This window comes from Bufo bufo, chromosome 7 (genome assembly GCF_905171765.1).
Source record: "Bufo bufo chromosome 7, aBufBuf1.1, whole genome shotgun sequence".
NCBI lineage: Eukaryota > Metazoa > Chordata > Amphibia > Anura > Bufonidae > Bufo > Bufo bufo.
In genome coordinates this window covers 43,614,717-43,639,129 of record NC_053395.1, presented here as the reverse complement: position 1 = coordinate 43,639,129, position 24,413 = coordinate 43,614,717, and the positions used below count along the sequence as shown (strand labels likewise).

The window sequence follows — 24,413 nt, the reverse complement described above, 5'->3', positions numbered from 1 at the left end:
GAACTGAAGACAGTTGCAGTAGAGGCCTGGCAGAGCATCACCAGGGATGAAACCCAGCATCTGGTGATGTCTATGCGCTCCAGACTTCAGGCTGTAATTGACTGCAAAGGATTTGCAACCAAGTATTAAAAAGTGAAAGTTTGATTTATGATTATTATTCTGTCCCATTTCTTAACAAGTGGGGGGCACATATGCAAACTGTTGTAATTCCTACACCGTTCCCCTGATTTGGATGTAAATACCCTCAAATTAAAGCTGACAGTCTGCAGGTAAAGCACATCTTGTTTGTTTCATTTCAAATCCATTGTGGTGGTGTATAGAGCCAGAAATTTTAGAATTGTGTTGATGTCCCAATATTTATAGACCTGACTGTATATCGCGATAAATACCCACTAAGAAGAAGAAAACTCTTGGGGCCACAAGGAAACGTTACACTGTATGGGGGGCAGCCACAAGGAGACGTTATACTGTATGGGGGCAGCCACAAGGAGACGTTATACTGTATGGGGGCAGCCACAAGGAGACGTTATACTGTATGGGGGCAGCCACAAGGAGACATTATACTGTATGGGGGGCAGCCACAAGGAGACATTATACTGTATGGGGGCAGCCACAAGGAGACGTTATACTGTATGGGGCACTGGGGCAGCCACAAAAAGACATTATACTGTATGGAGCACTGGGGGCAGCCACAAGGAGATGTTACACTGCATGGGGGCAGCCACAAGGAGTTGTTATACTGTATGGGGCAGCCACAAGGAGACATTATATGGTATGGGGGCCACAAGGAGATATTATACTGTATGGGGGCCACAAGGAGATATTATACTGTATGGGGGCCACAAGGACATATTATACTGTAAGGGGGCCACAAGGACACATTATATGCTGTATGGGCAGGCAGCTGGGCACAAGGAGACATTATATACTATATGGGCTGGCCGCTCGGCAGGCAGTGGGCCACAAGAGTCACTATACTGCATGGGACCACCAGGAGACATTATACTGTCTGGACTTAGGAACTATACTGTAAGGGGGCCACAAGGTGACATTATATAGTATGGGACAACAATTTGTAACCCCTCCGCTATCTGTATAATAATGTCTTGTGGCCCCCATACAGTAATGTCTTCTTGTTGCTCCTGTATGGGGGCCACAGGGAGACATTATAGTTTATCAAGTGCCACCACCATGTGCAGTGCAGCTTGCAGGCAGGGCCAGGGCCGCAGGAGACATAGACAGTACAACCTTTATTTCTGACACCCGGGCCGTTAGGGTCTCTCACTCCTCTTCCCCCACCTTGGCTTGGACACGGCCTGCTGACTGACTTTGCGCGCCTCGCTCCTGTGCTCGGCCAGTGGGCGGAGACTTGAATATGGGAGCGAGGAGGAGCCGGCAGGCAGTAATATGTACGGCACGCATATGCACGATGCAGGGGCGGGCTGACACAGATCTAGGAGCGGTCAGCACGCATATGAGCGCTCTTATGACGTCACCAAATACAGCGGTTATTTGGAAACAGCGATATCGCCATATTGCTGTTTCTTAATACCGTGGTATATCGTTGACACCAGTTTACCGCTCAACCCTAGATGGACCCAAGGGCGCAGATGAAGCCTACTGACTATGACTACTTCACTCTGGCCACAGACACATGAGAGGAAGATTTATCAAACTGGTGTAAAGGAAAACTGGCTTAGTTGCCCATAAGCAACCAATCAGATTCCACCTTTCATTTTCCAAAGGTGCTCTGAAAAATGAAAGAAGGAATCTGATTGATTGCAAGCCATTTTTTTTATATATATAAATATCCCCCATTGTGTACAGTAATATGATGGGGGGACGTCAGTTTCTTTTACGGAGTCAGTCATGGTGCCGCATGCTGTGCTATCTTGCTTTGCATTTTTGACTGACTTTCAACGCAGATGTGGAAGACATCATAAGGACCAATCATCGGCGCTAAAAATGACTGGCTCCGACTAATGGAATTATTTCCAGGCTTCACACGTCATTAGCGGTAAATGTTACAATCGCCGCACTTATTTATCCGCCATCCAAATACATGGGAATGTCTACTTCACATGAGCCAATCTATTCTTCGTAGTGCAGGAAATTTCTGCATGCTTCCTTCCTAAAGGATGGGCGGATTTACAGGGTGCCAGTGGCGTACCTGCAATATAGGCAGACCATGCCACTGCTGTGGGGCCCCACACGGAAATCGTTCTTTTCTTCCCCATGAGAAAACGCCACTGGGGGATTATTACAGCTTCCAAGGTAGCTGTATTCAATCCTATTCACTGAGCTCCCCCTAGTGGTGGCAGCAGGCAGCCAGCTAGCTTTGTAATTGAAGAGAAGCATTTTTTTGGTGTAAATATATAGAGATATAGTAGTCAGAATGAGTGCAATATATCTGAAGCATCTGTTCCACTTTTTCCGACATAAAAGTGTGTGAGGCCAAACGCAACTTTTTTTAAATTTTATTACAATTTGTATTTAATTAAAATGTCTTCCACTTGATAAAAAAAAAGGTAAAGTTGTCAGAAATCTGGGGCATTGCGCATGTTCTGCATTGCCTGACACTAGGTACAGGGGGGTCCATCATAGGCTTTGCTATGGGGCCCTATGAGATCCCGGAATGGAGCGGTCATATGACATTCTTTGAAAAAATGATTGCAAAAAAAGTGAAAAAAAAAATAATAAAAAAAACATTTTTTGGTTCGCAAAAAATACGGATGATGTCCGTGTGCATTCCGTATTTTGCGGAACGGAACAAGCTGGCCCCTAACAGAACAGTACTATCCTTGTCCGTAATGCGGAGAACAATAGCACATGTTCTATTTTTTGCAGAACGTAAACGGAACGCACACAAAGTAACTTCCATTTTTTTTGCAGACCCATTGAAATGAATGGTTCCCCACGTAGATTATACAGCTATAATGCTCCACTGATGACATCAGCATGTCCTCTCCGGAGAGCCAGGCTCTGGATGATGACAAACTAGCCGGCAGTATTCAGCCAATCAGCAGCGACCCCGGATTTACTTCAGAACATCCTATTCAAAGACAGTATTGAGGGGGGGGGGGGAATTAAGAATAAATCCCGCGGACTGTGCATAATTTACTATTAAAATAACCCCTATGATCATGGAATGGTCTGTTCCAGTGACGACTTCTCCGCTAGGGTTTTAACCATTCAGTTGGAGAGGGGTGTTTGCAATGGTATGATCCGTAAAACCTGTACTCTGGAAACGCTTTCTGGCTGCGGACACCCCTTCGTAGATGGAGCACTTGCAAGGTTCTTCCTGGTTGTGCCTGTGTGTTATGAAAATATGTGAGGGGGCTCTGTGCGGCTGATCAGGTGAGGGGCACACGGCGGCGGGCGGGGGCGCTGCCTCTCCGTGTCCTAGTCTGCAGGGGGCACACTACTCGGCACCGACTAGCACATCGCCATGTCCCTGCGGCCAGTGAGCGAGCTGCTGTATGTACTGGTTACTGTCGGCTCATTTATGCAGAATGAACATGCTGGGAGTTGTAGTTCCTTCCTTGTATACATCGCTGACGGCGTGACAGTATGTATGGGCATGTTGGGAATTGTAGTTCTCTTGGCACAGTACAGATTTGGCCGTTGAAATTCCAGAATATCATGCGTTATCTGCAGTCTGTACATCCTGGGACTTGTAGTTCTCCCCCTTTATAGACCCTGGTAATACCTGCAGTCTGGACATACTGGGACTTGTAGTTCTGCCTATAGACCTAGTTAATATTTGCAGTCTGGACATGCTGGTACTTGTGGTTCGTTTGTTATGATGTACAGACCAGTTAATGTGGTTGTATATCTGGTGTCTTATAAAAACTGCTGGCTGTACATTCTGGGACTTGTAGTTCTTCCACTTACTGGGACTTGTAGTTCTCTCCCATTATAATACCTGCAGTCTGGACATGCTTGTACTTGTAGTTCTCTCCTTATAAACTACTGACCCGTTAATATGGTTGTATGTCTGGTATCTTTTATAAAAATTGCTGTCTGCTGGCTGTACATGCTGGGACTTGTAGTTCTCTCTCTTTGCTGTAGTGTCCATTGTTATGGCTCTATGGGGAATCGGCACTGATGATTTGGTAAATGATTGTGTTTCTTGATGTGGCCCCTGGCGCCCCCGTGTATGGCACTGCTTACATGCAGCCCTCCAGTGTATGTGAGCAGGACACCACAAGGGGGGCGGCCATCTCTCTGCTGCAGATAGCGCTCCCCCAGTCCCATCCAAGTGAATGTAGCGGTGGACGGACATGTACAGGACAGAGGGGACACGGGGGCTCCCTGGTCGGGGGATCGCTGGGGGCCCAGAGACATGTAGTACATATGCAGGATAGCCCACCCTCTTGCTAGAATTACTGCCATGGAAATGTTCCATTATGGCACTATAGGGAAAGGGTGCAGAGGGGCCCGAGATGTCGTGAAAGGACCCCCCATATTCTGCAGACAACCCTTTGAAGAGGACCTGTCCCCTCCCCTGACGTCTGCTTTATACTTACATGTAACAACGGTTCTGGAGCATCTATTCTCATGACTCTATGAAGTGCCATTCCTCTATTATTCCTACTCTACATTTATGAATAAATGAATAGCAGTTTACAATGAAAGTCCAGCTGGGTCTTACCAGTTAGGGGGGGTGTCCCTGCACATTCAGACACTGTCAGCACTGATTGGATAGTGTTAGGCCTCTTTCACACGGGCGAGATTTCTGCGCGGGTGCAATGCGTGAGGTGAAGGCATTGCACCCGCACTGAATCCGGACCCATTCACTTCAATGGGGCTGTGCACACGAGCGGTGATTTTCATGCATCACTTGTGCGTAGCGTGAAAATCGCAGCATGTTCTATATTCAGCGTTTTTCACACAACTCAGGCCCCAAAGAAATGAATGGGGTTGCATGAAAATAGCAAGCAAGTGCGGATGCGGTGCAATTTTCACGCGCGGTTGCTAGGAGACGATCGGGATGGAGAACCGATCATTATTATTTTCCCTTATAACATGATTATAAGGGGAAAATAATAGCATTCTGAATACAGAATGCATAGTACAATAGGGCTGAAGGGGTTAAAAAAATATAAAAAATAATTTAACTCCCCTTAATCCACTTGTTCGCGCAGCCCGGCATCTCTTCTGTCTTCTTCTTTGATGATCTGTGAGGAAAAGGACCTGTGGTGACGTCACTGCGCTCATCACATGGTCTGTCACATGATCCATCACCATGGTGACGGACCATGTGATGAGCGCAGTGACGTCACCACAGGTCCTTTTCCTCACAGATCATCATCAAAGAAGAAGACAGAAGAGATGCCGGCTGCGCGAACAAGTGGATTAAGGTGAGTTAAATTATTTTTTTAACCCCTTCAGCCCTATTGTACTTTGCATTCTGTATTCAGAATGATATTATTTTCCCTTATAACCATGTTATAAGGGAAAATAATACAATCTACACAACACCTAACCCAAGCCCGAACTTCTGTGAATAAGTTCGGGTCTGGGTACCAAACATGCCGATTTTTCTCACGTGCGTGCAAAACGCATTAAAATATTTTGCACTTGCGCGGAAAAATCGCACATTTTCCTGCGACGCGCCCGCATCTTATCCAGCCCAAATCCATGACGCCCGTGTGAAAGAGGCCTTAGGGTAGGTTCGCACGGAAGATTTATTCTGCGACAAACTCCTCAGGGTATCCCACAGCAGAAACCTCTGCGCAGTGGTTTCTGTCGTGAGGTTTTCCTGCGGACCCGGTTAAGGTTTAGCTCTATTGAATGGAGCTAAACCGCGTGTAGGCTCCAGCTGCGGCTTGGTGAGGGGTCCGCGTGGTACCTTGTAAACCCCTCGGTCGCGCAAACTGCAGTGCGGCCTCCCATTCAAATCCATGGGAGGCAATTTCAGCGCAGATTGAGTCTGGTTTTTGGCACCGAATCTGTGCTGAAACCTGAACCTACAGTTAGACTGTGCAGGGACACACTACTCAACTGGTAACACCCGTCTGGACCTTCATTAAAAAAAATGCTAGCAATTCATTCATAACTTCCAGCAGGAATAATAAAGGAATGGCACATCATAGAGTCCTAAGAATAGAGGCTCCAGAATTGTTATTACATGGGGAGTGAAAGCAGTTACTAAAGCAGACCCGTCTGGAGAGGGGACAGCTCCTCTTTATATTGATGGCCTATCCTCAGGACATCAGATGTTTGGGGTGCCCCGACGATCGGCTCTTCTGCAGTAGCTCCAGTACTCCACAGCGCCATTTAGTGGACGGTGCGGGTAACTGCAGCACTGCTCTTATTCACTTGGATGACTTTACAAAGCAGCTCGCCTTCTTTCCGCCAGTTTAGTGAAGCGTGCGTGGTTCACTTTTTATTCCCTTGTGTTTTTCGTTTGAGGAACCAGATTTGTTTTCTGAGTTCTGAAGAAGTATTTCTTGCGCTGTTACTAATCTGTGCCTCGCTTTCTCCGCAGGATGGCCTTTGCCGTGCAGGAGAAGCACTATCCCCCATCTCTACTCAGTTTCTTCATCTATAACCCCAAATTTGGTCCCCGGGAAGGAGAAGTAAGTTTAGTTTTACTTAGTTTTAATTTACTTTGCCTTCTGTTTCTTTGTTAAAGGGGTGTATGACCTACCCTCAGTCCTCAGTGGTGGTCCGACGCTGATCAGCTGAGCGTCGCGGCCTCTTCCTAGGCTAGTAGTACAGGTCTCCAAAAACGGCATCAAAAAGATCATTGGTATCGCCACGTCCGAAGATGTCTGTTGAAGGCTACTTTCACACTAGCGTTTTGGCTTTCCGTTTGTGAGATCCGTTCAGGGCTCTCACAAGCGGTCCAAAACGGATCAGTTTTCCCCTAATGCATCCTGAATGGAAAAGGATCCGCTCAGAATGCATCAGTTTGCCTCCGTCCCGTCTCTATTCCGCTCTGGAGGCGGACACCAAAACGCTTCTTGCAGCGTTTTGGTGTCCGCCTACTGATGCGGAGCCAAACGGATCCGTAAGTCAATGGGGACGGATCCGTTTTCACTGACACAATCTGGCGCAATAGAAAACGGATCCGCCCCCCATTGACTTTCAATGGTGTTCAAGACGGATCCGTTTTGGCTATGTTACAGATAATACAAACGGATCCATTCTGAATGGATGCAGGCGGTTGTATTCTCTGAACGGATGCGTTTGTGCAGGTCCATGACGGAGTGTGAAAGTAGAGGAAGCTGGCAGCCAGCGAGTGTCCTTCCCTCACCGCACCTGCACCGAATACTGAACGGTGCGAGATTTCCCCGGCACACAGGGGCGGCAGGAGGATGCGAACGCTGCCTGGCCCTGTTAATGAAGACTTGGAGGGTGTGTAATGAGGTGGGAGAATGGAGCCTCTAGGAGCAGGAGCAATATTACCCCCCCCCCCCCCCCCCCCCCCCCGCGTCTAGAGGGTAATTTGCATATTATAAAAGTAAGAATTCTGCAGTAACGGGGGCACGAATAATCACAAGAATAGCAGAGTTAGGTGCAGCCAGTTTAATAGTGAAACTTCTAGTGACAGACACCCTTTAAAATAGCAAAACATAATTAAAACTGTATAAATGTGACATCACTGTCATTGTACTGACCCACAGAATAAGGTATAAAAAACAAAAACAAAAAAAAAACAATGGCGTAATTACTTATTTCTCGCCCAGTTTCCTTGGGGGACACAGAAGACCTTGGGTATAGATCAGCTCCCTAGGAGGCGTGACACTAAGTGAAAGCTGTTAAGCCCCTCCTCCACAGCTATACCCTCAGCCTGGAGAGAGAGACTACCAGTTTTTGCTTAGTGTCCAAGGAGGCAAGACAGGGCTGTTTTTTTTCTCTCCTTATAATTTTTTATTTTATTTTTTCTTCTTCTCTTCAGGGACAACAGAGACGCACTAGACCTCTCTGCTTCTCCCGGGGTTGAGCTGCGCCAGTGCCTGTCACCCGCACTGCTGCCTCCCCCACAGAAGGCAAGGTGGACCAGGGCAGCCCAGCTCCCCTGCATCCCGCCAGCGCAAGGGTCGCCCGCACGCCAAGTCCCTCTTCCAGCGTCCTGCCACTACGGTGCCAGTAACTGAAGGGGCGACCCTGCTGGAACGGACCGAGGGTGAAGACGGCTGATGGTGAGAGAGTGGCTTCTCCAGCCCAACGCCCAACGCCCTGAAATGGCTGATAACAGGGGGCATACTCGGGCAGGCTGGCTCCTGGGGTGTCCAAGGGCTGCAATCCAAGCTCCCCTCCCCTCCTGCCCCCTACCTCCATGGGACATTGGCGGTCACCTCACCGCTCCTCCGCGGCAGCCATGGTATAGCCGCTCTGCCTCTTTTCCTGCGGCAGGGCCGGAAGGCCCGCGCCAAACTGCCCCAAACCCTCCTCTGCCCGCCCCTGCTATGGGGATTCACGGGCTCCCGGTCGCCTGACTCTTCCGGCCGCGGGGTGAGCTCTCGCAGCCGGCATTTACATGTGGGCGCTTTCACGCCGCTCCGGGTCCCCCCCGGACCCCGGCCGACCGTCGGTACTTCCCGGTCGGCCGGGCGCCACAAATTTAGGCCCCGGCTTTGCGGCCTACTATGCCGCAATTCCGGCCCATCTTTTCCGGGCCCCCTGACTCTTCCGGCCCGCGGAATGGGCACCCCCGGCCGGAATGTACATGCGGACACCTTCGCGCCGGTTCGGGTCTCTCCAGGACCCGGCCGACTGCGGGTACATCCCGGTCGGCCGGGCGCCGCAAATTTAGGCCTCGGCTTCACGGCCTACTAGGCCGCAATTCCTGCCTTAATTGCAGGGGGAGGGAACTTCTCCCAGGCGCAAATTCTTCCCGCCTGGAGGTTCCTCCTCCCCCAGGGGATCGCTGCGCCGCCCTCAGGCCTGATCCCAGTTAACCCCTTAGGTACTGGCCATCTCCATGGGCCGGCTCCCGTATAGAGGAGGCCCTCTGAGATCCGGGCCTTCCTCATGGGCCTGTATGGTGGCCCCTTCCTACCTCTCAGAGGCTGTGTCTTTTTAAAAAAAAAAAAGGAATCAAGTTTGTACACTATGGAATTCTTGGCTGCGCTGGACGCTGCAGCCTGATCTCGGTAGAGCTGGCCATGTGCATGCCCCCCCCTTCCATAGGCGGCATGTTGCGCTCCCCGGACACATTGCTGGCTAAAGTACATGCCCCCTTCCCTGGGCGGAATCTTGCACCCCGCCACCGAGTACAGTGTCGACCGGGTGCATGTCCCCTTTCTATAGGCGGAATTCCGCACTCACCGGTTACGGTACTGGCCTTGTGCATGACCCCCCCCCCCCCTTCCTAGGCGGACTACTGCACTCTCCCTGGCTGCGGGCTGGCCATGTGCATGACCCTCTTCCATAGGCGGAATACTGCACTTTAACCGGCTACAGTGCTGGCCATGTACACAACCTCCTTCCATAGGCGGAATTATACACTCTCACTGGATTCGCTGCCGGCCATGTGCATGCCTCCTTTCCTTAAGCGGCATAATGCGCTCTCACTGCCTGTGTTTGTTCTCTCGCTGGTACGTTGCTGGCCATGTGCATGACCCCTTCCATCTGCGGGGTGCTTGCACTCCCACTGGATGCGGTGCTGGCCATGTGCATGACCGCCCCTCATTCCATAGGCGGAATTTTGCACACTCACCGGACTCAAGGCTGACCTTGTACATGCTGTGCTGGCCTCGTGCATGTCCCCCTTCATTGGCGGGGTAGTTGCACTCTCACGGGATACGGTGTTAGGTGGATTATTACACTATCGCTTAATGCGATGGTATCCATGTGCATGTCCCCTTCCCCAGGCGGACTTCCTGCGTTCCTACTGGATTCAGTGCGGCCATGTGCATGACCCCCTTCTGGGCGGAATATGGTTTGCCCTACTTCTCTGAAGTCGGTACTGGTCTTGGGCATCACCCCCTTCTTAGACGGGCCTTTACACTCTTGCCGAATGCAGTGTCAGCCAGGTGCATATCCCCCTTTTCTAGGCGGACTGCTTGCGTTCCATCGCATACTGTACTAGTCTTGTGCAGGACTCCCTTCCAGGCGGCATATTGCACTTCTGTAGATACTGTGGGGCTCTGTCGATGGCCCCCTTCCCAGAGTGAATATTTACAGTGGGTGAACATTCATGCGCGCTCTGTGCATTGTATGGGCCGTATATGCCTTCTCCTCCCGTAGGTGGGTTGGCATTCTCACTGCTTACGGGGCTGACCGTACGTATGTCCCCCTTCCTCCCGCGTTTCCCATGGACTAGAGGGCTGTCTGCAGCGCCCTTCGAATGCTACGTTGGCTCTGTCGGGACTACGGTTCCCTCCACTACTACCATTCCCTCCTCTTCGGATGTGGTGTGGTATGAGTCCTTCCTATAGGCGCCCTCTGCACTTTAGTGCCGCTCTGCTGCCAGGTTCGGGTCGCTCTCCTTTGGAAGGTCACCCAAAGGTGTTCTGCCTTTGAGCTGTCCTACTCTGACTACCCTGTTACCCACTCCTCCTTTTGGTTGGAGGGGTTATGCCGGCGTCTGCCTCGACTGCTTCTTCTCGTTGGCTCTGTTTTGGCTCCTGCTCAGAGCATATCCCTCCGATGTGGCTTCTGGCCTGGTCAGGCTTCAGAGGCTGTTCCTTCACAGCCCTCTCCTCGGGAGAGTATGGTTGTTGACTTGGATGGTTCCGGAGTTCCTGTTGTGACCTTGGACCGTCTCCCTCGCTCACACTAGCTGTACTGGCCGTGTGCCCACTTACCGTGCCTACCGCGTTCTGTCCTCACGCTTAGGTGACAGATTGCGTTTTTCCGTTCTAGGCGGGGGGTTCTGCTGTAAACTTACCTTCTCGGTAAGTTGACCCCCAGGCTTGAATCTGGGTCTCTACAGTGGTAACGGTAGCGCTTCCGGCACTTACCTTCTATTCCTTGCCATATTGGCCCTTAAATGGTAGGCCGTAGTCTCTCACTCCCTGTACTGGTAATCCGTTCGCTCAGGTCTGAGGTAGTGATGATGCCCTCAATTATACCTCATCCGTCTCAAGGTTAGTTGTCTCTGCATTACCTGCTGTTTTTTGTTCCGCGACTACTATCTTCCTGTTGTACTGGGGGTAGCCGCATTGCGTTTCTACAGCAAGGCCATCTTCATCCCTTCCTGCTGTTGTCTCTGCTTGAGGACTGCTCTTCGGTCAATGATTGTCCTTAAATCTCCCTCACAGGAATGGAAGAACCCCTTCATCCGGTGGCACCATCGACATGGACTTTAGCCTGACTTGTCCTGGCATCTGTCGGCTACTGGACGGACCCCTTCGGTTCCTTCCATCCGCTCTTCTGCTCCCCCACTCCGGGTGGCTACGGGATGAAGTTGCTCGTGGGCCGATGGACCATCTTTGCTGGACTCTTCCGCCCGTGCTACTGGTCTGCACCTGATCACGTCGTTTCTTTTTCCTCGCTTGCCTAGGCGATTTCCAGCGGGCACGCTGGTTTTCGCTCTCGGCCGTGCTTCTTCCAGGATCTATTATCGGACTTAGAGATCTTACCTGCGGTTCTGTGGGAAGCGGGGCGTTCCCCTACTCCGCCTTTCTCTCCCCACGGTTCGGTCCTTTCTCCAGTCGGCCTGGGACTTTTTCTTGTTCCGAGCCTTTCTGTCCTTCCCCACGACAAGGCTGTTCTCCATCCCGTTCCTTCCTTCTGACGGTGGTATCTGCCTTTCTTCTCGACGAGGCCATCGTCCTTTCCACCCCTGGGAACGGACACTGCGCTGCTTGGACGTTGTTCGGGCCTTGAAGATTTACTTGGAGATCATCCTTTCGGCGCTCTGACTCTTTTTGTGGTAACGGAAGGTCCGCGCATAGGGTTGCTGGCCTCCAAGGTAGCTTTCGGCCGCTTCATCAACTGCACCAGGGGCAAGGTTCCGCCTTTCGGTGACGCCGCTGATTCCACCAGAGCGGTCGGTGCCTCTTGGGCCCAGAGACATCGGGCTTAAGCCGAACATTTGTGCACGGCGGCCACTGGTCTTTCTTGCACGCCTTTACCAAGTTCTACAGGGTGCATACTCATGCATCGGCGGATGCTGCCTTGGGCCGTCTGGTTTTTGCAGGCAGCAGTTCCTTGTTGCCTACAGGTGCTTCGCCTTGGAGCTGTGGTCCCTCCCCTCTTGGACTGCTCTCTGACGTCCCAAGGTCTCCTGTGAAAATGGGCGAGAAAACAAGATTTTTGTATAACTTCCCAGTAAAATCTCTTTCTCGCTCTTCCTTGGGGGACACAGCACCCACCCATTCATTAGTTTTTTCTACATGGTTACAGACTTTGTTTACCCCGTTGGGTAGTTGGCTGGTTGGTTCCACATTGTTGGTCATTGCCTTTTCTCACTACTTGGACACGCAACTGGCAGTCTCTCTCTCCAGGCTGAGGGTATAGCTGTGGAGGAGGGGCTTACAGCTTTCACTTAGTGTCACGCCTCCTAGGGAGATGAGCTATACCCAAGGTCTCCTGTGTCCCCCAAGGAAATGGGCGAGAAAGAGATTTTACTTGTAAGTTATACAAAAATCTTGGTTTTTTTCCGTTTACTCCCACAAAGACTTTTTTTCCGATACAACATATGGTACCATTACTAAATACAACTTGTACTAGTGAAAAACAGAAAAAATAAAAATGGAAAGGTAAAAAAGTTACGGTTCTTGGAAAGTGGGATAAAAATGAAAACTCAACTCAAAAGTGAGTGGCCCGGTTTCGAATGGGATAAATACTAAACAGCATGTATGTAAATAAAAGAAAAAACAACTTGCACAGTATAGAGATAAAACTGGCCTCTTGATATACTATATATCTGAACAAGTTCAAGCAAACAGAGGTCTTCTGGTTAGAAGACCATGAAATAGATTTCTGGCAGAACTTTGAAAACAAAATCCACATACAAAGGAATAATTGTGTCTAAAAAGGCAGAAAACCTTGTGAGTTTAATATGAGCGTAATAACATAATAAACCCTCAGCGAGCCAGGGAGTCATATCATGTGATGTTACTGATTACAGCCCCCGTGTGCTAATTACTTTATATCTTATCAGGATCTATGCTGTAGTTCTCATTGAAGGATATGCTCCCCTTACAAAACGTCTTAGGCTAGGTCTACACGGCGACATTTGTCGCACCAATGTCGCGCGACATTGGTCTTCGCGGGAGCTGTAGATGCAACAAACGTAAGGCGACATTTGTCGCGCGACAATTTTTATAATGGTAGTCTATGGTGTCGCGCTGTGACTGCGACTCGACAGTCGCAAAAAATCCATTTGAGATGCATGTGGCATTGCGACACCATAGACTACCATTATAAAAATTGTCGCGCGACAAATGTCGTCGTGTAGACCTAGCCTTACGTTTGTTGCATCTACAGCTCCCGCGAAGACCAATGCGTCTCCATGGTAACAGACTACAACGAAACCTTTGATAGTTCCATCCTGCGATCATACTACCGATACAAAACGGTGGAATATTCTTGATCAAGAATATTTGCAAAGTTGCTCCATTTGACTTACATTGTTTTTAGTGCCAGATCCGGCTTGTTCAGTTTTGCAAACCGGACACAAAACCGCAGTTTGCAGCGGTTTTGTGTCAGATCACATAACGCAACAAACCGGAACGGAATGCATTCTGATGCACTTCGTTCCAGTCTGTTCAGAATGGGGACAAAACTGAAGCGTTTTCCTCTGGTTTTGAGAGCCTGTGCCGGATTTCAAAACCCTGAAAGAAAAATGTAGATGGGAAAGTAGTCTTAGGGCTCATTCACACGAACGTATGTGTTCCGTTCCGTGCATTGGGGCCGCAATTTGCGGTCCATAATGCACGGAGAACGTTCGTGAAACCTCCGGGACGGATCCAGACCATTCAACTTGAATGGGTCTGCATCCCTTCGTTCCGCAAAAAGATAGGACATGTCCTATCTTTTTGCGGAACGAAAGTACGGAACAGAACCCCACAGAAGCGCACCGTAGTGCTTCCGTGGGATTCCATTCCGTGCTTCCGTTCCGCAACGCTCCACCTCTCCGGATTTGCAGACCCATTCAAGTGAATGGGTCTGCATCCGTTATGCGGAATGCACACGGAATGTTGTCCGTTTTATTGCGGATCCGCATGTGCGGTCCGTAATACGGAACCCATACGTTCGTGTGCATGAGCCCTTATTCTGGTGATGCTGAATCTGACAGAATTCTGTCAGAGCTCAGCTCCTGTTTCTGATGGCTCTCCCTGCTCTCCCCCTCCCTCCTCTGTGTAAGGCCTCATGCACACGACCGTATTTTGTATCCTTTTCCGATCTGCATTTTTTTGCGGATTGCATATGGATCAATTCATTTTTATGAGCATGCAAAAAAAAAATGCACACGAATGTCATCCGTGTAGTGTCCGCATCTGCTTGTCCGTTCCGCAAAAAGTTAGCATTTGTCCGATTCTTGGCTGCAAAATGCGGACCACCAACCCATTGAAATCAGTAGGTCCGGACACAACACGAACATCACACGGACGTCATCTGTATTTTGTGGATCCATGTTTTGTGGACCGCAAATTGGATACGGGCATGTGCATGAGGCCTTAGGCCTCTTTCACACGGCGTCATGGGTTTGGGCCGGATAAGATGCAGGTGCGTCGCGGGATAATTTTTCCGCGCGAGTGCAAAACATTTTAATGCGTTTTGCACGCGCGTGAGAAAAATCGACATGTTTGGTACCCAGACCCGAACTTCTTCACAGAAGTTTGGGTTTGGGTTAGGTGTTGTGTAGATTTTATTATTTTCCCTTATCACAATGCAAAGTAAAATAGGGCTGGAGGGGTTAAAAAAAAACTCACCTTAATCCACTTGTTCGCGCAGCCGGCTTCTCTTCTCTTCTTTCTTCTTCTTTTGAGGAAAAGGACCTGTGGTGACGTCACTGCGCTCATCACATGGTCCGTCACATGATCATCACCATAGTGATGGATCATGTGATGGACCATGTAATGAGCGCACTGACGTCACCACAGGTCCTTTTCCTCCTGGACAGCAAAGAAGAAGACAGAAGAGAAGCCGGGCTGCGCGAACAAGTGGATGAGGTGAGTTAAATTAGTTTTTATATTTTTTTTAACCCCTCCAGCCCTATTTTACTAAGCATTCTGTATTAAGAATGCTATAATTTTTCCTTATAACCATTTTATAAGGGAAAATAATAATGATCGGGTCCCCATCCCGATCATCTTCTAGCAACCATGCGTGAAAATCGCACCTCATCCGTACTTGCTTGCGGATGCTTCCGATTTTCACGCAGCCCCATTCATTTCTATGGGGCCTGTGTTGCGGGAAAAACGCACAAAGTAGAGCATGCTGCGATTTTCACGCAATGCACAAGTGATGCGTGAAAACCACCGCTCGTGCACAGCCCCATAGAAATGAATGGGTCCGGATTCAGTGCGGGTGCAATGCGTTCACCTCACGCATTGCACTCGCGCGCAAATCTCGCCCGTGTGAAAGAGGCCTTAGAGATAGCAGGGAGGGGAGGAGGTTGTACAGGGCAGACCAAAGTGAGGGAAGGATCCAAAGAGGGCAGCTCACACAGGCTGAAGATGGGGAGGAGCGCGCACACAAGCAGTTTGCAGGGGGAAGGCAGCGGCATCCTGGACACACAGATCGAGCTTGTGTTACTGGGAGGGATGCACCCACATCGGAAAAGTCTGAAGAGGTTGCAGACCGAATGTCAGGTGGTCTGAAAATGAATAAAGGAATGAAACTTAGTGCAACTTTTTTTTAAAATATATGTAAAAGTAATCTTTTATTTCAACCACAGTGGGGTTCATAGCATTTAATATATGAACTTTGACTGTAACTTAGTTTTTAATTTATTTTTTTTAACATTTTCTTTTTTTGTATTTTCTTTATGCAGGAAGAGAAAAAGATTCTTTTTTATCATCCAAGCGAAATTGAGAAAAATGACAAAATCAAAAATGTCGGCTTGTGTGAAGCAATAGTGCAATTTACCAGGTAACAGAGCATGCTCCTCGTTCTGCAGTACATGGGACTGGTCAGAGGCGGCCATGAAACAATCTGTATCCTCCATCTCAGGACATTTTTGATGACTTCCTATGAAATATTTGGAATGGACGTTCTAGCAGTGCTCCAGACTAAAAAAAAATACCTAGTAGCCATTGGCTCCTGAACTGAAAAATTTAGGAGCCAAATTACATTTTTAGTCGCCAAATCGAAACCGAATCAAAATTTGGGTATCGTGACAACGCTATGCCGATCAGATCGGCGTAGGGTTGTTTCGATACCAAAATTTTGATTTGCTTTCGTCACCATAAAGAAGTATTGCGATACTCAATACCACGCAAAAAAAAAAAAAAAACACCCAAAAAAGGAGATATTTTTTAATAATTTAAAAGTTTGGACTTTTCGGACGCAGCACTATGTAATATGTTTATTTATTTATTGTTTATATATTTGATATGTAAAATTGGGAAAGGGGGGGATTTAAACTTAATATTTTTAGGTACTTTCACACTAGTGTTTTTCATTTACGGCATAGAGTTCCGTCACAGGGGCTCTATACCGGAAAAGAACTGATCAGGCATATCCCTATGCATTCTGAATGGAGATGCATCAGGATGTCTTCAGTTCAGTCATTTTGACTGATCAGGCAAAAGATAAAACCGTAGCATGTTACGGTTTTATCTCTGGCGAAAAAAACTGAAGACTTGCCTAAATGCCTGATCCAGCATTTTTCCCCATAGGAATGTATTAGTGCCAGATCCGGCATTCAAAATACCGGAATGCTGGATCCGTCCTTCCAGTCTGCGCATGCGCAGACCGGTAAAAATGTGTAAAAAGATACAAGATGGATGTTGTGCGTTTTTCACGCAACGCAGGCCCCATAGAAGTTAATGGGGCTGCGTGAAAATCACAAGCATCCGCAAGCAAGTGCGGATGCGGTGCGATTTTCACGCATTGTTGCTAGGATGAAAGTCTATTCACTGTATTATTTTCCCTTTATAACATGGTTATAAGGGAAAATAATAGCATTCTTTAATACAGAATGCATAGTAGAAGGTCAATTGAGGTTAAAAAATAAATAAAAAAAACCTCACCTCCTCCAATTGATCGTGTAGCTGCCGGTCTCCTGTTCTTTCTTCAGGACCTGTCAAAGGACCTGTGATGACATCACTGTGTTCATCACATGATCCATCACCATGGTAATGGACCATGTGATGAGCTCAGTGACGTCACCACAGGTCCTGAAGAAAGGACCAGGAGACCGGCAGCTGCGCGATCAATTGGAGGTGAGTTTTTTATTTTATTTTTTTAACCCTCATTGGCACTGCGCCACCAATGTTTATTATACTGGGGTGTTGGGGGGAAGGGGGGCGCACTGTGCCACCAATGAAGATAACTGACCTGTTAATACAAATACAGGAGGCGGGTGCCGGAATCAAATAGCCGGCACCCGACCTCTATGACAGGGAGCTGCGATCCGCTGCAGTTAACCCCTCAGGTACCGCACCTGAGGGGTTAACTGCGGCTGATCGCAGCTCCCTGTCATAGAGGTCGGGTGCCGGCTATTTAATTCCGGCACCCGCCTCCTGTATTTGTATTAACAGGTCAGTTATCTTCATTGGTGGCGCAGTGGTCACAGCCCCTCCCCTCCTCCTCCAGTCTGTCCTCTTATTGGCGGCGGCGGCAGCAGCACAGGGGGGAGGGAGAGACTCCTCCTCCTCTGCGCTGCTGAGAAGAACATCGGCGGCGGGGCAGAGAACTATCATCTCCTCTGCCCCACCGCTGTATTCAGAGCTGCGGCGGCGGGTCTAGTCGCAAATGGCAACAAGACTAAAAAGTCTTGTCGCCATTTGTAAATTCTAAGTCGCATTGGCGACCATTTTGGTTGCCATCTGGAGCCCTGTCTAGTAATTTATATTTTTCACTGAATATTTTTCCATTGCTTTTGTTTTCTTTTTTTTTAGGACATTTAACCCTACCAAGCCAGCACAGTCATTACACACTCAGAAGAACAGACAGTTCTTTCATGAGCCTGAAGATGGGTTTTGGATGGTGATGGTAAGTCCAGAATTTTTTACTTTTTTTTTTTTTTCTGTGCTTTATATATGTATACATCTCCAGGTTCATTAATATTGATGGTGCTTTGTACTGTGCATTGCGCTAGTATGTAAATGTCTTTGAAGGTAAAGCTTTAATTTTTGTTTGAATTCCTGTCAACCTTGTTCTCCTTCGGGCCAAAATGGTGGATAACAGTGGAACAATTGATTGTGTTTATTTGTGAAATAGATGGACCTTGGTTTTCCTCTCCCTCAAAGTTGTGTTCGCTGTGTGATACTGGCCCTGTGATGATGGAGGTTCTACCATCACAACATTTTTGATCACTTAAAGGGGCATTTCCAATGTGGATATACTATAAAAGTGGGTCACATATCTTGAGAACGGGGGTCCACGTTCTCCACCTTGGTGGGACTTGCCTCTATCAGACAATTTGACATTCCTGTGGTTAGCAGGTGGAGACGACTGTATATCCTTTAGGAATGGTTTCTCCAGGGAGGAATCTAGAATCACCGCCTTGTTCCTTGCTGACTTTTTAGCACTATGAGGTTATGCCGTCAGTAGGGCGGATACTGTCCCGTGGGGCTGTAGAGCTTTTTATTTAGTGTTTCCAATTCTCTCAGCATCTTGTGCATTGCTTTTGCTATTTTTGTGCAAAAGGTTTGTGTTTGGGTATGTAAGAAATGTCCACGACTATCTCTTAAGACCTCTACTGGGTTGATGTAAATTCTGTTCTCAGAGTCAGGACTTGACTTAATTGTTACTGTTTTGTGAAATGTTTAGGTGGTAAAAAATCCTGTTGTAGAAAAGCAAAAAGATGGGAAGGCCATATTAGAATATCAAGAAGACGAGTTACTGGTGAGTGCAGAATATATAAATAATATATAAAGAAGAATATATCTAAAATGTATGTACAGTATGTGTGTGTGTAACATATACACATTATAATTATATTTATATATATATATATATATATATATATATATATATATATATATACACACACACACATATTTGCATGGGTATATTTAATCTATTTCATTTAATGTTTGTGTGTGTCATTAAAAGATATCGCCAGTATCCACAATAACAGTGACATCTATAGTACTCCGCCCCTTTAACAGTGACCTCCACAGCTGCCTGCCCCTTAAAGGAAACCTGTCATCAACTTTATATTGACCCCACTGAGGGCAGCATAAATTAGTGACAAATGCTGATCTCAGCGGTGTGTCACTCATCAGCTAATAGTCAGTGCTTGCTGAGAACCAGCATCATAATCATTGCAGCCCAGGCCTGGAAAAGAGTCAAATCTACCTGAGAAGAGTCCTGGTTATTCCTAATCTCCTGCTCTCTCGCCCATCTGCTGATGGTTTGCAGTTCTCTCCTAGAGAGAAAGAGAGAAAACTAGGTAGAAGACTGTCAGTCATCAGCAGGTGGGCAGGAGAGCAGGAAGTCATGAATAACCAGGACTCTTCTCAGGTGGCCGTGACTCTTTTCCAGGCCCAGTCTGCAACAATTGTGATGTTGGTTCTCGGCAACCACTTACTTTTAATTGACAGACCGCTGAAATCAACTCACCTGTGTCTACGTTATTCTGCCGTTAGTATGGGCAGCATAAAGTTGATGACAGGTTCCCTTTAACTGTAACATCCACAGAGCCCTGCCCTTTAACAGTGACCTCCACAGCGGCCGCCCCTTTATTAGTGAACTCCACAGTACCCCATCTTGTTAACAGTGATTTCCACAATAACTCGCCCCCTTAATATTGACCTCCACAACACCCCGCCCCCATTAACGACGACCTCTACTACAGCAATCTGCCCCTTAACACTGACCTCCATAGCGGACCGTCCCCTTAACTGTGACCTCCACAGCAGCCTGCCACTAGGGGGGACATAGGTCTGGTTTTAGGCAGGACAGTTCGGCTTTCTGACTCCCTGTCCAATTGAGGGTATGAGGTACGGTATAATTAGCATTGGGGGTCTGAACTGATGTCTAATTAACATTGGGGGTCTAAGATGTGGTCTGATTAACATTGGGAATCTCATTGGAGGTCTGATTAAAAAATGTTTTTTTCTTATTTTCCTCCTCTAAAACCTAGGAGTGTCTTAGGGGCGTCTTATAGGGTGAAAAATACAGTATCTGTCATAAGTGTCTGTGTCTACAAATATATATATTTATTTATTTATTTTTTATTTTTTGTAGACACAGAGACACTTTTATGACAGTATTTTTCACTCTATAAGACGCCCCTAAGTTTTAGAGGAGGAAAATAAATAAAAATCTGTAGCTTGAAAAAGACCTTGGTGTCGAAACGTTGCTATCTTTTTCGGTGTCAATAAACACAAGATTGGATTCAAGACTGGGAGTGCTGCGGTTTTTACACATCTTTTCTGGTTACCAAGGGGGCCTTCAGGTCGGGGCTTGACACTGCGAGCACCGCCGCCATATCTGGACTAAAGCAGGGTAACAAGTGGTGCTGTCCTGTCTTCAGGTTGACTAAAGATTCCCGAATGTGTCACTGACAGTATACATTTTTAAATAAAACCAGAAACAGAAGCATATTATTTTTTTGTAACTTTTTAAAAAAAAAATTGGGTTGTAGATTTTCTTTTATTCTATTTTCTTTAAACGATTAGGGGGCGGCCATCTTGGCCAGACTGCTCTACTCAATTAAAGGATTATCCCATTTGAAACACTTATCTGCTATCCTCAGGATAGGGGATCTCAGTGCGGCGGGAGTCACACTGCTGCTTCCCCCGCCGGTCATGAGAGCGGGGTTCCTGTTTTCCCCCCTTTGTATAGAGTACCGATGCTTGTACTTGTCCATCTCTGGTAGCCCCATAGAGTTGAATGGAGCAGCAGTGCACATACGTAATCACCGTTACACAGGTCCCACCGATAAGTGTTCGTATTGGGACAACCCCTTTAACAGCAGTGCATAGACATACTTTACAACAGCCAGATGGGCCGTAGGGAACCGGTGTCTTATATGGGAGAGTGGACATGCTTTGTGCAGGAAGGGCATGTTGCTGAGCTGTGACCATCACTCTTTGGGTGCATTCACACGACCGTATCAGTTTTTTCTTGGGCCGCAAATTGCGGATCGGTAAAACACAGATACCGGGCGTGCGTTCCACATTTTATGGATCGTACGTCCTGCCCTATGATAGAAATGCCTATTCTTGTCCGCAAAACGCACACGAATAGGACATGTTCTACCTTTTTTGCAGGGCCCCAGAACAGACCTGCGGATGTGGTCAGCACACCATGAAATGTATAGGTCCACATCCAACCTGCAAAAAAATGCAGATCTGATGCGGAATGAAAATATGGTTGTGTGAATGGACCCTTAGTGATGGATACTTTATCTACCTCCAGCTTCATAACCGAGGTGTCGCCTGTTATTGTATTCCTGCCTGTGATGATAATGAGTTGACTGCTGGTAAACGATCTCTACAGTACAGGAAATGTCAGCCTATCAGGTCCCATTGATAACATATTAAAGAATTTTTAAGTGAGGGGCATACTATTAAAGATTTAACTGATTTTTCTTTTTATACCTAAGGACAAGGTGTATTCCTCAGTCTTACAGGAGTGCTACAAAATGTATAAGGTAAGCAACGTACAGCATAGCCCCTTTGATATATTTTAAAATGGCACAGATCTGAATTCTAGAATTTGTCGGCATTACTGTATTTTTCCTATTTGCCTGGAGGTATAATGTTTGTGTTTTTTCCGTCTCTCTCCCTCTTTAGCTATTTAATGGCACTTTTCACAAGACTATGGAAGCCGGTGGAGTTACACTGCTGAAAGACAGGCTGGAGAAATTCTTTCTTCGGGTAAATATACAGTGTGGTAATATGCTTGTGGGGTCTTTTCTTTAATCTGTGGTTTGCTTGAGTTTAAGGAATTGTCCCAAACGTTTCTTATGACTTGTCAATCGGGGGACACGCTTCCCCAAATCTGAAGAATAGGCCATCATGTATGGCTACTTACTAATTTGTAAACCTTATTTACATAGTCAACAATATTTTTTATTAAAAATTATTACATTTTTTTTTTTAAAGGGGTCTTCCAGGAGTTCTGTATTGATGGCCTATCCTCAGGATAGATCATGAATATCTGATAGGTGGAGGTCCATCTCCTAGTACCACCACTGATCAGAGCTCCGGTGAGCACGGCAGCCTCCTTACCGTACATTGTATAGTGGTTGCTGGGGTGGATTGGCCATAGACCTTACGGGGAAATTTCCCAGGGGGCCGCCTGAGCCCCTTCCCCTCCCCCCCCCCCTTCCCCCCCGCCTGGCCTGTGGAAGTTTTTGGGGATGTGTTTTGTGATGGACTGTGGTATTTGGCTCTGTTGGGGGTGGTATAATGTGCCGCAATATGGTATTACTGACCCTGCCTTCCACCAATTTGGATCCGACTACAAAACGGGGCCACTTTTAGTATTTTTTCCAGGGCCACTTGAAGTTCCTGGTGGTTGTGCTTAGTATTACAGCCCAGGCCCATTCACTTAATTGGGGCTGAGCTGCCATTTAAACCATGTGACCAATGACTGAGAAGTTACTGACCTAGGGAGAGGGGAGCGCTGCAGCCTCTTCAAACGTTGGGGTTGCCGGGTGTCGGACCCCCAATGATCAGATGTTACAGTTTTTATAAAGCTGGGAGGACCCCAATATTCAAATCTTGGACCAAACCTCATAATACAGACCCCAATGTTCAGACTCCAAATCCCCAAATTCAGACCCCTTTAATTACTCCCCTTTCCTCTGCAAGCCAGGGTCCACTTTAGCTCTGGGTTCCACCGCCCATGATGTCCTGTTGCTTACCAGCGCCAAGACCTTGTGTGCGGCAGCGCCTGTAGTTGGAGAGAAGCAAGAAGAGACATCATTCAAGCTGTTGTGACCGCTGAGGCCTGTGATTGGCTGCAGCAGTCATAGGACCAAGCCACTTCCTGTTCCTGTGAGGACAGTGGACAATACTTGTGATCTACCAGCAGTACAGAATAGACCATTACCTGGTAGATCCTGCGCCTCTGGTTCTCCTGACCAGGCTCTGTTTACCTGGCTGCAGCCATGATGTCATGTTGACAACATGTGACCGCTGCAGCCAAGCACTGGCCTCCTCTGTGAGGCCAGTCAGCAGCTGCAGCCAGGGAAACAGATCCCAGCCAGGAGAACCAAAGCAGCAGCACGGGATCTGCCAGGTAGGTAATGATCTATATATTTTTTTTTTTATTGCAGGCAGATTTGAAGTGTCGAAACCAGATGTCCATGATTTTGATATTGATGACCTGTCCTCAGGATAGGTCATCAATATCTGATTGATGGGGGTCTGGCCCCCTGGTATCCCCACCAATCAGCTTTTTGAAGAGGCTGCGCAGCTCCAGTGAGCTCTGCAGCCTCCTCACAGCCTATAAAGCATGGCGTGGTACATGGTATAGTGGCTCTGCGTGGTATTGCAGCCTAGACCCATGCACTTGAATGGGACTGAGCTGTGCCCAAGCCATGTGGCCAATGAACATGACGTCGCTGGTCTAGGAAGAGGCCGGAGTCCTGCAGCCTCTGTTAACAGTGTATCGGCGGGGGTGTCAAGAGTCGGACCCCCACGAATCATAAATTGATGACCCATTGTTCCCTTGCACAAAGAAAAATAGCACAAAAAATCAGTGGACGCCGCTTTGTAAATGATGTCTGTGTTCTTCTCTCCGCAGTATTTACAGACATTACACCCGCAGTCTTGTGACCTGCTCGATGTGTTTGGCGGGATCAGTTTCTTTCCGTTAGATAAGATGACCTACCTGAAAATCCAGTCGTTCATTAACAGAGTGGAGGAAAGCCTTAGTCTCGTGAAGTATACGGCGTTCTTGTACAATGACCAGCTCATCTGGTAGGTGTCCGCAAAGCTTTTATATATCTTGTACTGATTCTGCTGACCTGCAGCCTGTATTATTTGGGGGGGGGGGGGGGTGTCTGACATTATCCAGTCAGTGCTGCCAGTGTCAGCGTGTGCAGGGACACCCCCCAGCTGGTAACACCCATCTGAACCGTAACGGACAGCAATTCATTAATCACTTCTGGTGGGAATAATAGAGGAATGGACACTCATAGAGTTATAACAATAGGATGACATGGGGAATGCAAGTAGACAGACATGTCAGGAAAGGTGACAGCCCCCTCTTTAAAGCACTTGGATTTCACGATGCGATTGTCAACAGGCTTCCTTTATATGCAGATCCCGGTTCTCCTGGTATTGAGCGGTATATAACCTCTGTGTTCAGCATGGGCAGCAGCTAGACAGGCTGGGGGTGACTCCGTAAGGTCCTGGTAGGTTGTCACAGGT

At 47.7% G+C, this 24,413-nt stretch overlaps 1 protein-coding gene across 1 annotated transcript in view; it reads left to right on the top strand.

Annotated features, from left to right (window-relative positions):
- The first annotated feature begins 3,218 nt into the window (after positions 1-3,218).
- The window catches only part of CCZ1 (CCZ1 homolog, vacuolar protein trafficking and biogenesis associated), a 44,384-nt gene continuing 23,189 nt past the window's right edge, over positions 3,219-24,413 (top strand). The window contains exons 1-8 of the mRNA XM_040440731.1: positions 3,219-3,357; positions 6,494-6,584; positions 15,905-16,002; positions 17,976-18,069; positions 18,850-18,924; positions 21,635-21,682; positions 21,825-21,908; positions 23,785-23,960. Coding sequence (XP_040296665.1) covers positions 6,495-6,584; positions 15,905-16,002; positions 17,976-18,069; positions 18,850-18,924; positions 21,635-21,682; positions 21,825-21,908; positions 23,785-23,960 — 665 coding nt within the window. The 5' untranslated portion in view covers positions 3,219-3,357; position 6,494. The remainder of the gene's footprint in view (positions 3,358-6,493; positions 6,585-15,904; positions 16,003-17,975; positions 18,070-18,849; positions 18,925-21,634; positions 21,683-21,824; positions 21,909-23,784; positions 23,961-24,413) is intronic.